General features: G+C 40.6%; 1 protein-coding gene across 1 annotated transcript in view; it reads right to left on the bottom strand.

Moving 5' to 3' along the window:
- LOC102869990 (DNA replication complex GINS protein PSF1-like) overlaps positions 1-569 on the bottom strand; it is a 76,473-nt gene extending 75,904 nt beyond the window's left edge. Inside the window, exon 1 of the mRNA XM_006903188.1 lies at positions 495-569. Within this exon, the coding sequence (XP_006903250.1) occupies positions 495-569 (75 nt within the window). The remainder of the gene's footprint in view (positions 1-494) is intronic.
- Between the last annotated feature and the right edge of the window lie 16,059 nt (positions 570-16,628).

Raw genomic sequence — 16,628 nt, 5'->3', positions numbered from 1 at the left:
GCATCCAATTCCCAAATCAATAAGACAGTTGGTTTAATTACTATTAGAAAATGCTTGTCATTCCTCTGTAGCATCTGGTCCCGACTGGACCCTCATTTCCTTTACCTGCTCCCCCCACCGACCAAACTGTGCAGCTCTGCAGCTGCATACTAGCCCATCCTCACCCTTCTGCCCCCAACCCTCACCTCCTTGTACCCCCAATATGTTTTTCCCAATAAAAAAAAATATTTTAAAAAAATGCTTTTGTAAAAAAAGAAAAAAGGAACAGAAACAGAACCACAAAAGGAAATACACTCAAGGAGACACAGTCATAAGAAAACTGCAAATTAATCGCTAGGTCGTCGAAGGTAATGTCTGTATCCGAGTATTTCCCAACCCAAGAGGTGGCGCTGCAGGAAAGAAAACTGAGTCTAGAAAATCCGCAAACATCTCTCAGCCAACGCCCGCCCATGGAGCACGTCCACGTGACACCGTCTTTCCACCCGCCTCCTTACATTAAAGGAAGACAGCTGCCCTTCCGGCATGTGGTGCAGCTCACGAACCAACTCCAAGGCCTTTTCACAGAACATGGCGGAGCACGCCGGTGTGCGGATTCCTCTAGGGCCCTTCGCACGCCAAAGTCCAGCAGACTACAAAGATCTGCAGACTACAGGCGCGGCTGGCGCTCCCTCAGGCGCTGCTCCTCCCACGCCTCTGCAATTTGGCGCTAACCGTGTCCAACCAATGGAGACGTGCGGAGGAGGCTAGTGGACAGCTTCGGCCTATAGTAGCTGCCTTAGTGCTCAACCGTACTTCAGGCAGGGCGGGGCTGGGTGAGAATTGTGTGTCTGGAAGACTTCAGTGCCCAAAGTAACTTACGTATTCCCAAGATTCAATTCTTTTCTTTTAAGTTCAAAGTGCACCTTGAAACTGAGAAACGGGACCCAGAAACTTGGTGTGCATTACTATTACGTTGTAGCATTCTCTTTATTTAGTTTTACATTGTGAATTCTCTGTTCGTTTGATCTCTCACTTACTCATGGGGCGGGAACCAACTCAGCTGACCAGTGGGTTTTTGAGGCTGTAGATCGCTAGAGTCCTTGCCCATCTTTCTCACATGGACCAGCCGGTGGGTTCGAAACACACGAAGCAGCTGGATGATTTGAAGCACATGCCTTTAAGTTGGCAGAGTTGCCTTTATACCACTCAGCTATCAAAATCCCCTGTTTTATTTGATAGAAAAAGAAATATGAAATCTTTTTGATTTCTGAATGCACATAACCTAGTTCTGACTGTTGATGTTGAGCTGCTCCAACCATTCTTACCACAAATGTATTCAATCAATTGCCTTTGTAAATCCGTCAGCTGAGGTTCATTTTGTGCAGTTGCCATGTGTTAAAAAAGGTGTTTTTAATTAATAAATTGTTGAATGCACAAAATTCGATCACTCTGTCTCCAGCCTTATTTCTTCGTTTCCAACTTTTACATTCCAGCTACCAATTATTGATAATGCATCTCGATTGCCTGTTTGGTCCATTTCAGACTGCAAACATGGTAGAAATCTTCAATTTCCTCCCTTTTGGCTTTAGATGTTGGCGAATGTATTTTAATAATAGCTGTAATAACAGATCTTCCATGTATACATTCCAGGTAGTAATGAACGTTTGCAGCTGTTTTCGTTCTGACATCTAATCTGGGGCTGTAGCTCCAGTACTATTTTTAATAGTATTCTTCTCTTGCTCACAGGGTTTTTGAAGGCCTCTAATTCAGAAGTGGATAGCCAATCCTGGTTTTGTTGAGTCTGAACTGACTCAAGTTGAACCTCCAGTAAGTTTTCAAAGGCAGTCATGCAGGAGGAAATTGCCCATTTTTCTCCTTAAAATTTGAACCACTTGCCCTTGGGTCTGCAGCACAAGGTCTTACCACTAGGCCACGAGAATTCCTCTTTCTTAAACTGACAGCTCTACTGGTAATTAGTGCAAGTTCAAACTGAAGATATAGAAAATTTAAAAGGTTCAGAAGAGCCAAAATAGAACCTAAGTCTATACCACCTGAATTTTAAAACCATCTCAAAGGTAGATTTGAGGCATTGAACACTAATGGCTGAAGACTAGTTGGGGTATAGGATATGAGCAAGGTATCATCCACAAGAAAAAAAGGACTAAAGAGGTTGTCAGAAGGGACTGAGAAAATTACACTAAAATGTCAAAAAGCCAAAACAAAGGGAAGAAATGTCAAGTAGATAAGCAGAAAATTGCAAAGGGCAGTTCAAGAAGACAAACTATTATAACAAAAAGTGCAAAGAGCTGGAATTAGAATATAAAAAGGAAAACATTATTTTACTTTCTCAGGCTGAAAGAACTGAGAAACAATTCAAGCCTTATGTTGCAATACTGAAAGATGAAAAATCTTGAATGCTCAAGAAAGCATCAAAAGAAGATGGGGAGAATACACAGAATCATTGAACCCAAAAAATTTATTGACATGGAATCATTTCAGGAAGTATCATATAATCATGAATCAAAGTGCCATATAATCAAGAACCAATGGTAATGAAGGAAGTCATTTAAGCCACACTGAAGGAAATAGGGGGGAAAAAATAAGGCCCCAGAACTGATGGCACAAGATGACATGTTTCAACAAACAGATGCAGCCCCACAGGTGCTTATCAGCCTATGCCAAGAAATTTGGAAGACAGCTATCTAACCAATTGACTGGAAGAGATATTTGCACCCAACCCCCAAAAGGTGATTCAACAGAATGTGGAAGTTATCACACGATATCACACGCAAGTAAATCTTGCTGAAGATTATCCAAAACAGTATATTATTATCTAGCACAGTATATGGACAGAGAACAAGCAGAAATTCAAGCTGGATTCAGAAAAGGCTGTGGCGCTAGGGATATTATTGCTGATGCCAGATTGATCTTGTGGGAAAGAATACCAGAAGGATATCTGTGTTTTGTTGAAAGGCATTTCACTGTGTGGATCCTAACAAATTATGGCTAAAATTGAAACCAGAAATTTCAGAACATTTAATTTTGCTTATGAGAGACTTATACCTAGACAAAGACGCTGTTGTCTGAATAAAGCAAGGAATCATCGTATGGTTTTAAATCAAGAAAGACATTGTTAAGACTGTATGCTTTCTCCATAGCTATTCAGCCTTTATGCTGAACAAATTATTCAATAAACTGGACTTTATGAAGAAGAATATGGTATCAGGATTAGAAGAAGACTCACCAACAACATGCATTATGCAGATGACACAACCGTGTTTGCTGAAAGTGAAAAGGACTTGAAACATTTGGTGCAGAAGATACAGTTTTCCTACATGATAGATTACGTTTTAATATTGTTGTTGTTGTTAGGTGATGTCAAGTCGAGCACAACTCATAGCGACCCTATGAACAAAAGATCTGAACCCTGTTCTATCCTGCACTATCTTCACACTTTCTGACACACAACAGCCCATTGTGGCAGTCACCGTATCAATCTGCCTGGGTTGAGGGTCTTCTCCCTCGCCTATCCTCCACCCTTCCCAACATCATGTCCCACTCCAAGGAACAGCACCTCCTACCAACATGTCTAAAGTATATGAGGCGAAGCCTCATCATTCTTACCTCCAAAGAGCACTGAGGCTGCACCATTTCCAAGACATATCTGTTCGTTCTCTTGGCCATCCAGGGGATGGCCAGGGCTCTTCTCCAACACCACAGCCTAAAGGCGTCAATTCTTCTGTCATTCCCAGGTCTCAGATCATAGCTAGTCATCAGAAAGACTATGGTATGAGTAAAATGCACCTTAGTTCTCAAAAGTGACATCACTACTCCTCAATAACTTGGAAAGGTCCCAAACTGCAGATTTTCCAGTGCAATTTGTCTCCTTATTTCCTGACTGCTTGTACCAAGTGTGTTAATTGTGGATCCAAGCAAGATGAAGCTGTCGACAGTTACAATCTCCTCTCCATCCATCATGACACTACCTATTGGTCCAGTGGTAAGAATCTTTGTTTTCTTGATATTGTGACTCAATCCATACTGAAGGCTGCATTCCTTCATCCTCTGCAACAAGTGCTTCAAGCCTTCCTCACTTTTAGCAAGCAAGGTTGTATCATTTGCATAATGCATTTATAAGTCTCCCTCCAATCCTGATGCCACACTCCTATTCATAGAGTCTAGCTTCTCAGATAATTTTCTCAGCATACTGATTGAACAGTTAGGGAGAGAGAATACAACCAGATTAATTGTGAGATGATACTTCCATGAAGGGAGGAAAAGGTCATTACAAAAACAGAGGAGAAAGAAAAAATTGAAATGGATGACCCTAAAGTTTGCACTCGAGCGTTGAGAAGCCAAATGTAAAGGACAACATGTTGGAAGTGAAAGAGCTGAGCAGATGATTTCAAAGGGCAGCTGGGGAAGACAAAGAAAACTACTATAAATGGAATGTGGAGAGAGCTGGAATTGGAGAATGAAAAGGAAAGAACTCGCTCTGCATTTCTCAAGATGAAAGAACTGAAAAACAAATTTAAGCCTTATGTTGCAATATTGAGGGAAGCTTTGGGCAATTTATTGAATGATCCAGAAAGTGTCCAAAGAAAATAAAAGGAATACACGGAGTCACTGTACCAGAAATATTTGATTGACACTGAAAACTTTCAAGAAGTACCATGTGAAATGGAGCCAATGGTAATGAAGGGGGAAGTAGAAGCTGCATTGAAGGCACTGGTTAAAAAATAAAGCCCCAGGAATTGATGGGATACTAATTGACTTGTTTCAATAAACAGATGCAGCCTTGGATGCACTCACCAGTCTATGCCAGGAAATTTGGAGGATGGCTGTCTGGTCAACGAATTGGAAGAGGTCCATATTTGTTCCCATTCCCAAGAAAGTTGATCCAACTGAATGTAGAAATTATCGAACAATAGCATTGATATCTCATGCAAGCAAAATACTGCTGAAGAGCATTCAAAAACGGCTGGAATGATAAGGAACTGACAGAAGTTCAAGCAGGATTTAGAAGAGGCTGTGGCACCAGGGATATTATTACTGATGTCAGATGGATCCTGGGTGAAAGTAAGCAATACCAGAAGAATGTCTATTTGTGTTTTATTGATTATGCAGAGGTATTTTATGGATCACGACAAGTTGTAGCATGTAAGAAGAATGGGAATCCCAGAGCCCTTGATTGTGCTCATGCAGAACCTATACCTGAATAAAGAGGCTGTTGTGTGAACAGAGCAGGGGAGCACCGGAATTGGGAAGGGAGTGCATCAGGTTTGTATTTTCTCTCCAAACCTGTTCATTTTAATATTAAGAAATAAAAGTCTTCATTATTAAGCAATAGGCAACATCATTGAAGATGGAGAGAAGATTCAATTTTTTAACAATATCATCGCCCTTAGATCCACAATCAGCACTCTTGGTTCCAGCAGTTAAGAAATCAAAAGACATGTTGCATTATGGAAATTTGCTGTCAAGAGCCTCTCCAAGGTGCTGAAAAGCAATGATGTCAATTTAAAGATCGAAGTACACCTGATTCAAGCCATGGTTGCTTTGTCTTGTTGTTTTCTCATTTTAGTTATTTATTCCAATTCTCACATAGGAACCACTATTAACAAATTGATGTGAAAAAAATACATATATTCTGGGGGGGGGAAATATGTTGTGGTTTTTAAGTGCTAAAGATGGACCCAGCATGTAGAAATTCCAAGTACAACAGAATACTAGTCTTGAACCACCCTTACACTCATTGCTATATCCTCATCATGCCTTCTGCAAGGACTTATCTTTCCTCATAATGTACTTTGAATACATGAGACAAAGTCTTGCCACTGACTACACTTCTTATAGAACAGATTTGTGCCCACTAACACAGCCATGGTCTTTGCAAATATTGCATAAGCATCTGGAAGTTGAACAACGAACAAGGATGACAGAAGTTGATATCTTTGAGTTGTGATGTTGGAGAAGTGGAGTCTATATCTCTTATACTGCTGAATAAATAAAAAATATGCCTTGGAGAAAGTCTGGCTAGGATTCTGGTTAAAGGCAAGGATTGTGAAACATCATCTTTTGTTGTTAAAGGTCAGTTCTTGGAAAGAGAGATCATGCTTGCCAAGGTGAAGGGTCAGAGGAGGAGAATACCCTCAACAAGATAGACTGACACAGTGACTATAGCAAGAATGATGAAGATGGCACAGGAAAGTATAGGCTACAGACTCATTGTTCAAAGGGTCAGTATGAGTCATAGTCTACTGGGAGGTGCTTAACAACCACCTGAAAGCAAGATACTTGTAATGTGAGGTATACTTAATTTAATTTCTTTTTTTAAAAAAATTATTTTGTATTGGTTTGCTTACAAAGTAAATATACACTGTGTTTCACACTATCCTTTCTTCACATTGTGTTTCATACAATCATTCTGATTAATTGTATTTTATAAAATTAAGCAACTTGGAACTATGCCCATCATTGTCCTGCCTTTCCAGATCTTCCCCTGATCTTTTTTATTTCCTTTACTCACCCCTCCCTCCATCCATCAAATTGTGCAACCCTATGATTTCCCCCACCCATCTTCACCCCTCTACTCTTACTCTTCCCCTCCCCTTAGATCCTCATACCAAATTTACTAGTTATCTTTCTATTTCTACAATAATGGTCTTACACAGTATTTCTTGTATGGTACTGAAATTAGTTCACTTAGCATAATGCTCTCCAGTCCCTCCCAAGTTCTGTAGTTAAGTTTTAAACCATTGCTCCTGAGTATTGCATAGTATTCCCTCGTGTGAATATACCACAATTTCTCAATCCATTCAATAGTGTTCGGACATTTGGGCTGTTTCCATGTTCTTGCGATGATGAATAATGCTGCTATAAACATTTATTGCTATAAACAAACCTCTGTTTGTGTCTCAATTTTCTCGGGATATATTCCAAGAAGTAGCATAGTTGGGTCATATGGAATTTGTATGTTCAACTTTTTGAGGAAATGCCAAACTAAGTGGTTGTACCATATTATATTCCCACCAACAATGTATGAGAGTTTCTATGTCTCTGTATCCTCTCATATTAGCTTTTAAAGTAATAAATTGTGGTTAGGTTTTTAACTTCCAGCTCCATGATAACACTTTCCTTGTCATCAGTTCTAACAATATGACCAGAAAACCATTACCAGATATTAATTCTTACTCTTAGTGACCCTATAGAAAGGTTTAGTGGTAAAGAGTTGTGCTGCCAACCCAAAGACACATGGTCTAAATCTACCAGTTGCTCCACAGGAGAAAAATGAGCTTCTGAAAATGCTGCAGGGTCAGCCATGAGTCTGTTCCAACTTAAATGTAAATAACAATAATAGTGATCCTACAGTACCAAGTAGAACTGTCTCTCATTAGGTCTATGGGATGTGAACAATTGTCCTAGATTAGTTCCTGGAGCCCTAGTGATACCTGTTAAACAAAAGTTCAATTGTTTGAAACCAACAATTGCTATTTGGTAGAAAGATATGGCAGTCAATTTCACAAAGATTGAAGTCTTGACATCTTTCTTCTCTGTATGGATGTTTGTTGTTGCTTGCCCACAAGTTAAGCATTACTTATAACAACCCTATGAACAAAAAGACCTGAAAACTTTCTATAAACTATCGTCACTTCTCATAATTCTTAGAGTGTCCAGAGGCATGTTGTTTAGGAAGTGGATGCCACTCCTGCTTCCAAATTACAGCCTTAAAATCCTGTGGAGCAGTATAGGTGTGCTCCCCATGGTTACTATGACTTAGATTGAATTACACTCAAAGGCAAGAGATTTTGGGTGTTGGTTTGTTTGCCTTTTGGTTAATAAGAATTCATATGTTATGTTGAATTTCATTATTAGGTGGCATCAAGTTAATTATGATTTATAGCAACCCTGTGAATAATGGATCTGACCTTATCCTATCCTGCACAATCCTATCCTATCCTATCGTCACAATTGGCATGATATTCAAATCCATTGCTGTAGTACAGAAACAGTTTAAGAACACAATGAAATAGAAAAAAATCCTTTGCTGTTAAGACCAATATTTTTAATTTATTTCTCTTTTAGTAAAACATTCTTTTATATGGACAAAACATTTGTTCTATGAAGTTGGTTAATTTGCATTTTATTGGCTTATAATTTTGTTTTAATTTATAAATGTTTTAGCTTTTACTGTTGATTGAGAATTGTAAACATAAGTGTACACGTTTTTAACAAATGTAAGTAATGTTAAAATTTTAAAAAATGTATTTTTTTAAAAGACCAGCAACCTTTCCAACATTTATTTCTTGCTATCCTATTAAACTTTGCCACTGCACTGGAAAGAGATGGTATCTAATTGTTTTAATTTGTATCTCTCTGATTGCCAATAATTTTGAATATTTCTTGTGTCTATTGGCCATCTGAATATCTTCCTTTACCTTTTCATGTCTTTTGACAATTTTGTTATTGAGTTATCAGTCTTTTACTTACGGAGGCTTTGTAGTATTCTCATAACTTTTGTTATGAGATCTTTGTCTGAGGTATCATTGTCATATGTTTTTTCCCCAATCTGTGACTTTTTTTTCACTCTGTTGGGAAAAGTTTTTCATTCACAGAAACTTGATTTTTAGAAGGTCCCTGAAATGTCCAAGGGCACTATGACGTCTAAAAGCAACATTAACAGTGTGTACCAAATATGTTTTATTTTAAAATTCACGCTTTGGTGAAAACCAGCTGAGGTTCAATTGGTGTCAACATCAAACAAAGGAAAGAGTAGGGTATTAACCAGAGATAGACCCGGGTAGGGTCAGAAGGTCAGCAAAATGGAATGGCTATTGTTTCATCCTTATAGTCCCATTCGCTCAAGGTAGAAAAGGGTCTAGAGCTGTTGTACATGTTGTTGTTGTTGTTGTTATATGCCGTCGAGTTGTGTGCGACTCATAGCGACCCTATGTACAACAGCCCTAAACCGTGCTCTATCCTGTGCCAATCTCATTGCCTCTGACAAACCCATCCCGAGTACCCCAGTTACTGAATCAATCCACCTCATAGAGGGTCTTCCCCTCCTGCGCTGTCCCTCCACTCTACCCAGCATGATGACCCTCTCTAAAGACCTGTCTCTCCTTACAACATGTCCAAAGTATGTCAGACGAAGCCCCAGAATCCTTGCCTCCAAGGAGCAGCCTGGTTTAATCCTCTCTACGATGAATCTGTTTGTTTTCTTGGCAGTCCATGGTACATTCAATACTCTTCTCCAGCACCACAGCTCAAAGGCGTCAATTCTTCTGTCCTCCCTAGTCATTGTCCAACTCTCTGATGCATAACAAGTGATTGCAAAATCCATGGCCTGTATCAGGCGGACCTTAGTCTCCAGAGAGACACTGTTGCTCTTGAGTATTTTGGAGAGGTCCCTAACCACAGACTTTCCCATCGCAATACGTTTTTTTATTTCCTGGCTACTGGTGCCAAGAGTGTTGACCGTGGAGCTGAGCAAACTGAAGCTGTGAACAATCTCAATCTCTTCGCCATCCATCCTGATGCTACCGACCAGGTAACTTGACAGCACATAACAACAACAAAATGCATTTGTTAGGGAGCTCTGGGGGCTTAGCGGCAAGAAGCTAGTTGTGCGGCAATACCAAAGGCATGTAGTTTGGCAATACCAAAGGCATGTAGTTTGCTTATACTAGCTGATTCGCGGGAGAAGTATGGGCAGTCTCCTTCCATGGGATTAACTGCCTCTGAAAACCTGCCAGAAGGCCAGCTATGGGTCGGTTCTGACTCTAAGGTACACAACAACAACAGTAGATTGAGGTTAATGTCTTTTAGTCTGTTTCTGGGCAAGCTTTGTACTCTATCTGCAAACACAGACTTTGAGGGGCTTTACCTCTGGGAAGCAAACCCCAACAGGATTAAACCTCAACATAAAACAAAAATTCTCACACATGGACAAATAAGATGAACTCTACTTGCCTAGTCTGTAAGGAGGTGTGCTGTTATTAAAGGCTACACTTCTCTGAATCAGCTGCCTCTGATTCAGGCCGTAGTCTTTCCAATTACTAAGTATGCCTCTTAAGACCTGGACAATGAGTAAGGATGACAGAAGAAGAATTGATGCCTTTGATCACTGAAGAGTTAGAGAAGAGCACTGAACATAACATGGATGGCCAAAAGAATGAATAGATATGTCATGGAGAGGGTGAAGCCAGAGTGCTCTTTGGAGACAAGAATGATGAAGCTTTGCCTCACATACTTTGGACATGTTGGTAGGAGGTGGTATTCCTTGAAGAGGGACATAATGTTGGAAATGGTAGACGGTCGGTGAAAAAGAGGAAGACCCTTAACCAGGTGGATTGAAACAGTGACTGCTACAATGGGCTCTTGTGTGTCAGGAAGTGTGAGGGATGGCACAGGACAGGACTAGGTTCAGATCTTTTGTTCATAGGGTCGCTATGAGTTGTACTCAACACGATGGCACCTAACAACAACAACAACAACACTTCTATAGCCGTTTGCATCCGCCAAGCTCCTTGGGGAAAAGGTGAGCAATTTGCTCTTGTGGGTCTTACAGTCTTGGAAACCCAACGGAGGGGTTAGCTATCATGAATTAGTTTGGATTCAATGGCTATTAACTAAGTTTAGAAAACCAATAGGCAACATCATGATAAATAGAGAATACTGAAGTTGTCTAAGATTTCCTTTTACTTGGAGCCACAATCAACACCAATGCATGGTAGGACCAATCAAAGTATCTAATTATATATTTAAATGAGAAAATCTGCTGCCAAGGTCCTTTCTAAAGTGCGAAACAGCAAGGATGTCTTTTTAAGGAGTTTTAAAGAGAAAGGTGTGTGTGCCTGATCTAAACCACAGCATTTTCAGTTGTTTCATGTGAAAGCTGAACAATGAATAAGGTCAGAGAATTGAAGCCTTTGAATTGTGGTACTAGAGAATATGGAACACACCATGGTCTGCAAAACCGAACTCTGTTCTTTTCCTATCTGTTCTAATTCAGTGTTCATTATTTATCCTCGTCTTAGTTTTCCCCCAACCCTCTATGTCAGTCCTGGTTTATAACTGTTAGAAAACGAGTCGAGGGCAAAAGAGAGACAGAAAGAAACTGATCCCAAGAAATAGACAGGCCTTTATTGCATGGTTTGAGAGGGATGTCAAAATGACCAGGAGCAGGAAAATCAAAATGGCATGCCCGCAATTAAGGGTAAGGGCTAGGGAAGATGGTATCTCCTGGAATGTGGGCCTGTTAATTAACTCAGGCCGGGACTTTATGATCAGGCCCAGAGCGTTATCATGATTTGTTTGATCTGGTGTGTGTCCAGGCTGCCCTTGAGAAACTATCAGATTTCTCAGGGAATGACTAGGCCCACGGGAAACATATTTTTCCTCCATTCCAGACCCCAAAGGAATATAAAGGGCAGGGGCAAAGTTATCTCTAGCTGCTTCCTGCTGAATTGGGGCAATGCTGGGGGCTGCTATTGGTTTTAGTATTGGTTTCCTGTAAGGACCTTATAGGAAATTTCCATGTGTTCTTCGGCAGTTGCTAAGGAGACGGTGGTGAGGCTAAGGCAATTTATTAAAAATATCTGAGAGATTTCTAAAGCAGGGAACAAGAGTTATAAAAAAGCAGAATGACTAGAAAGGGGTAGTCAAGGGGAATTTCCTGGTTACCACCAGGTCTCTGATTATTTATTTAGGCCATTAGTTTACAGAAACAAGTTTTCTATTAGAAATAGGCAGACTATATCTTTATATAGTTAATAGATTACGTTTCTTGTTTTGTAATACAACATCTACTTAGGAGTTAATCTGGTCTTGCACTGCAATATGCTGAGTTACTATTAGAATTGCAGAGTCCTTTCATTCCTCTCCCAGAATGGCTACTGAGAGAATCCAATCACAGGAAACAGCAGCTATGCTTTTTCTCTCTGTGAAACTACCCTAACCCTCTTTCCCCAGGAATATTTTTCTGAGACCCTACCCCAATTCTCTATCTTGAAGGTAGCATCTGTGAGAATCCCCTTGCCCAAGTCCCTTATAAGAAAGAATGTTGTTGTTGTTGTTATGTGCCGTCAAGTCGTTTGCGACTCATAGCGACCCTATGCACAACAGCCCTAAACCCTGCTCTATCCTGCGCCAACTGCACTGCCTCTGACACACCCATCCCGATTACTCCAGTCACCGAATCAATCCATCTCATAGAGGGTCTTCCCCTCCTGCGCTGTCCTTCCACCCTCCCAAGCATGATGTCCCTCTCCAAGGACCCGTCCCTCCTGGCAACATGTCCAAAGTATGTCAGACGAAGCCCCAGAATCCTTGGCCTCCAAGGAGTAGCTTGGTTTAATCCTCTCCAAGATGAATCTGTTTGTTTTCCTGGCAGTCCATGGTACATTCAGTACTCTTCTCCAGCACCACAGCTCAAAAGCATCCACTCTCCTTCGGTCCTCCCTAGTCATTGTCCAACTCTCTGATGCATAACAAGCGATTGCAAATACCATGGCCTGTATCAGGTGCACCTTAGTCTCCAGAGAGATACCGTTGCTCCTGAGTACTTTAGAGAGGTCCCTAACAGCAGACTTTCCCATCGCGATATGCTTTTTGATTTCCTGACTGCTGGTGCCAAGAGTGTTGACTGTGGAGCCGAGCAAACTGAAGCTGTGAACAATCTCAATCTCTTCACCATCCATCCTGACGCTGCCAATTGGTCCAGTGGTGAGAATCTTTGTTTTCTTGACATTGAGCCTCAGTCCATACTGAAGGCTGCAGTCCTTGACCCTTTGCAGCAAGTGCATGAGGTCCTCCTCAGTTTCAGCAAGCAGGGTTGTGTCATCTGCATAACGCAGATTGTTAATAGATCTTCCACCAATCCTGATGCCACAATTCTCCTCATAGAACCCAGCCTCTCAGATAATCTGCTCTGCATACATGTTGAAAAGGTACGGAGACAGGATGCATCCCTGGCGTACACCCTTCCCAATTTTGAACCATGCAGTGTTACCCTGCTCTGTTCTGACTACTGCCTCTTGATCCAAGTATAGGTTTCGCATTAGCACAATTAAATGTTCTGGGATTCCCATTCTTCTCAGAGTCAGCCACAGTTTGTTATGATCCACCCAGTCAAATGCCTTTGCATAATCAATGAAACACAGATAGACATTCTTCTGGTATTCTCTGCTTTCAGCCAAGATCCATCTAACATCAGCAACAATATCCCTAGTACCACGACCCCTTCTAAACCCGGCCTGGACTAAGAAAGAATAAACTTTAAAATACCTCTCTAACTCTTAGTGAGGGCTGATCTTCTGCTTGAGAGCCAGCTTGGCAGTTTGTCCTCAATAGACTATCTTTCTTGGCCTGCACTGGGTTCTGTACTTCCTTGGTGACATTACATTTATGGTGCTGAAACCTGGGAGGGGCATCTGCCAGGACACAACAAATCCTGATTCCCAACTTACCCTCTTTTTTTTTTCCTTCTGTCTCACTCTTTCACTTTTCATCTTTATCTCCTTTCTTTTTTTTTTAAATTAGTTTTCATGAAAGTTTACAGAGACTTAGGGTTTCCAGTCATTCATTTCTGCACTTTTCTCCCTGCCCACCCCTTCTCCCCAATTCCCTCTTCTCCTTGAAAAGTAAAACGCTTGTATTGTTATGCAGTTCCTCCCACCAAGTCCACTCCACTGTGCAGCCTTCATTCTGAACTCCTTTCATGACAATAATACCCAAACATGTATCACTTTTAAACAGTTCTCTCCCTCATCTGTTTCAATGAAGCATACATCATTCCTCCCCTCCTTCTGTCTTCCCTCAACCCTGATCTGAGTCCCATTTTATAATAGTAGCCTATACAGTGTTTGTCCTTTTGTGACTGAGATATTTCACTCAGCATAATGTCCTCCAGGATCATCTATGTTGCATAATATTTCATGATTTCCTTCTTTTTCAATGCTTAACAGTTATCCATTGTGTGAATGAATATACCAGAGCTTTTCTATCCATTCGTTTGTTAATGGGCTCTTGGGTTGTTTCCAGCTCTTTGTTATTGCGAACAAAGCCACAATAAACATGGGGGTGTGCATATATCTGCTTGGGTGGTAGTTATGGTTTCTTTAGGGTAAATTCCCAGTAGTGGAATTGCTGGGTCAAATGGTATTTCTATTTGCAACATTTTGAGAAAGCACCATGCAGCCTTCCATAGTAGTTGCTCCATTTTACACTCCCATCAACAGTGAATAAGGGTTCCAGTTTCTCCACAACCTCGCCAACATTTGATGTTTGCTGTTCTGTTAAATTTTACTATTCTTACTGGGGTGAGATGATATCTCATAGTTGTTTTTTAGTTTTGTTTTCTTTTGTTTTGTTTTGTTTTTCATGTCAGATGGGTAGTGTGCCTAAGTCTTAACAAGGTTTAATTGGTGGCACATATCATAAAAAAGTATGAAGTCCCAGTCATCAGGCTTATGAACAGGAAAAGGATCTCATAGTTGTTTTGATTTGCATCGCTCTTAGAGCTAGGGATTTTGAACATTTCTTCATATGCTTGTTGGCCATCTGAATGTCTTCTTTGGTGAAGCCCATTTTTCAATTGTGTTATTTACTTTTATCTTTTTGTGATGCTTTATTTCCTTTCAAGCCTAACCCACAGAGACTAGAGAACTTTCTCATGCTTACTAATGGGAGAAACGGAGCTAGAATTGACCTAGTCTCTATTGCCTTCATAAGCGAGAAAGTGATCTGACCTGATTTCATATTGAGTTTTTCTGGAAACTGTAAAATTTACTTCTGTCTCTCTTCAGTGTAAACTGTCCCTCTCATTCCTGGATGAAAGGCACCTGGGAAGTGCTAAATTGCCCCAAGTCACATATCCCTTTTAAACAGTTTTCTCCCTCATCTGTTTCAATGCAGTATACATTATTTACCCCATCTTTCTCAGTCTCCCCCCAACCCTGATGTGAGTCTTCTATTACAACAGTGACACTATGCAATATTTGTCCTTTTGTGATGGAGATATTTCACTCCGCATAATGTCTTCCTGGGTCACCTATTTTGAATAATATTGCACGAGTTCCTTGTTTTTCAATGCAGTGTAGTATTCATTGTATGAATATACCACAGCTTCTGTATCCATTTGTTGATGGGCACTTAGGTTGTTTGCAACCTCTTGCTATTGTGAACAAAGCCGTGATAAACATGGGTGTGCATATATCTGCTTGGGTGGCAGTTATTGTCTCTTTGGGTAATTTTCTCAGCAGTGGAACTGCTGGGTCAAATGGTATTTCTATTCGCAAATTTTTGAGAAAGTGCCACCACCTTACAAAGTGTTTGCACCATTTTACACTTCCACCAACAGTGAATAAGGGTTCCAGTTTTTTCCACAACCTCACCAGCATTTGTTGCTTGCTGTTCTGTTAAATTTTGCTATTTTTACTGGGGTGAGATGATATCTCATAGTTGTTTTGATTTGTATATCTCGTAGAGCTAGGGTTTTTGAACATTTCTTCATGTACTTGTTGGCCATCTGAATGTCTTCTTTGGTGAAGTGTCTCTTCATATCCTGTGCCCATTTTTCAATTGGATTATTTACATTTATTTTGATATGGTGTTCAAGTATTTTATAAATTCTAGATATAAGACCCTTATCTGACTTTTTGTTACCAAATACTTTTTCCCAGTCTGTGGCTTCCCTTTCTACCCTGTTGGAGAAAATTTTGGATGTGCATAGAGATTTGATTCTTAGAAGGTCCCATTCATCTCCTTTATCTTCTGGTTGTAGATTTTTCAGGATGCTTGGAACACTGTTTATGTTGTTGATTAGTACTTCTAGAGTTCTTCCAAGCTTTTCTTTAATGAAGTTTATAGTCCTTGGTTTTATTCCTAGGTTCATGATCCACCTAGAGTTGGTTTTTGTGTATGGACCGAGGTGTGGATTTTGCTTGAGTGTTCTGCAGATAGTTTTCCAATTTTACCAACACCATTTGTTAAAAATGCTGCCCTTGGCCCTGGTGGATGAGGGGAAGCACTTTCAATTATTCGGAGAACAGCCATTACAAGACTGAGAAATCGTCGACATTCAAAGACTATAGCAATTTCCTGTTATCATCACGCCAGTTCTGGTCCTGACTTGGTCTCTGCAAAGCAAAGCTGTGACTGTTCAGGAGCGTATCCCTGGGCTCTGCTTCTAAGAGTTTCTGGAGGCAAGCTGTTTCAGAAGTGGATGCCACCCAATTAAAACAAGCTTGGAAGTTTAAGATAGAGCTCTTGAGTTAAATTTGTGGATGGAGAATGTCACGAATGAGAAGGAGCAACGAGAAGTCCTGTGTAAGTAAGTGGTGGCCTGATCCAAAGGAGGTTTACCTGTTACTACAAACGCCAAGCTTCTCCAGTGGTTCCAACTCACCAGCAACTCTTCAGGGGACAAAAGACGTTCCAGGTTTGAAGGGTGTCTCAGGATCATAGTCCCTGTCTCCATCAGGATCACCAGTCTCCAGGCCAATGGGTACAACTTTCACATGCTGAAGAAGAACCAATGTCTCCGAGTCGTGGTGGTGAAGAATCCCGATTATGCTCTAGACTGTCAAGAGAACAACGGAGTCTGTCATGGAGGAAGTGTAACAGCGGTGCTTCTTTTTTTTTAAAAT

This window comes from Elephantulus edwardii, unplaced genomic scaffold (assembly GCF_000299155.1).
Source record: "Elephantulus edwardii isolate Elephantulus edwardi_28Jun2011 unplaced genomic scaffold, EleEdw1.0 scaffold00530, whole genome shotgun sequence".
NCBI classification, from domain to species: Eukaryota; Metazoa; Chordata; class Mammalia; order Macroscelidea; family Macroscelididae; genus Elephantulus; species Elephantulus edwardii.
The sequence above is the reverse complement of the archived record's forward strand: the minus strand, read 5'-3'. Positions and strand labels throughout refer to the sequence as shown.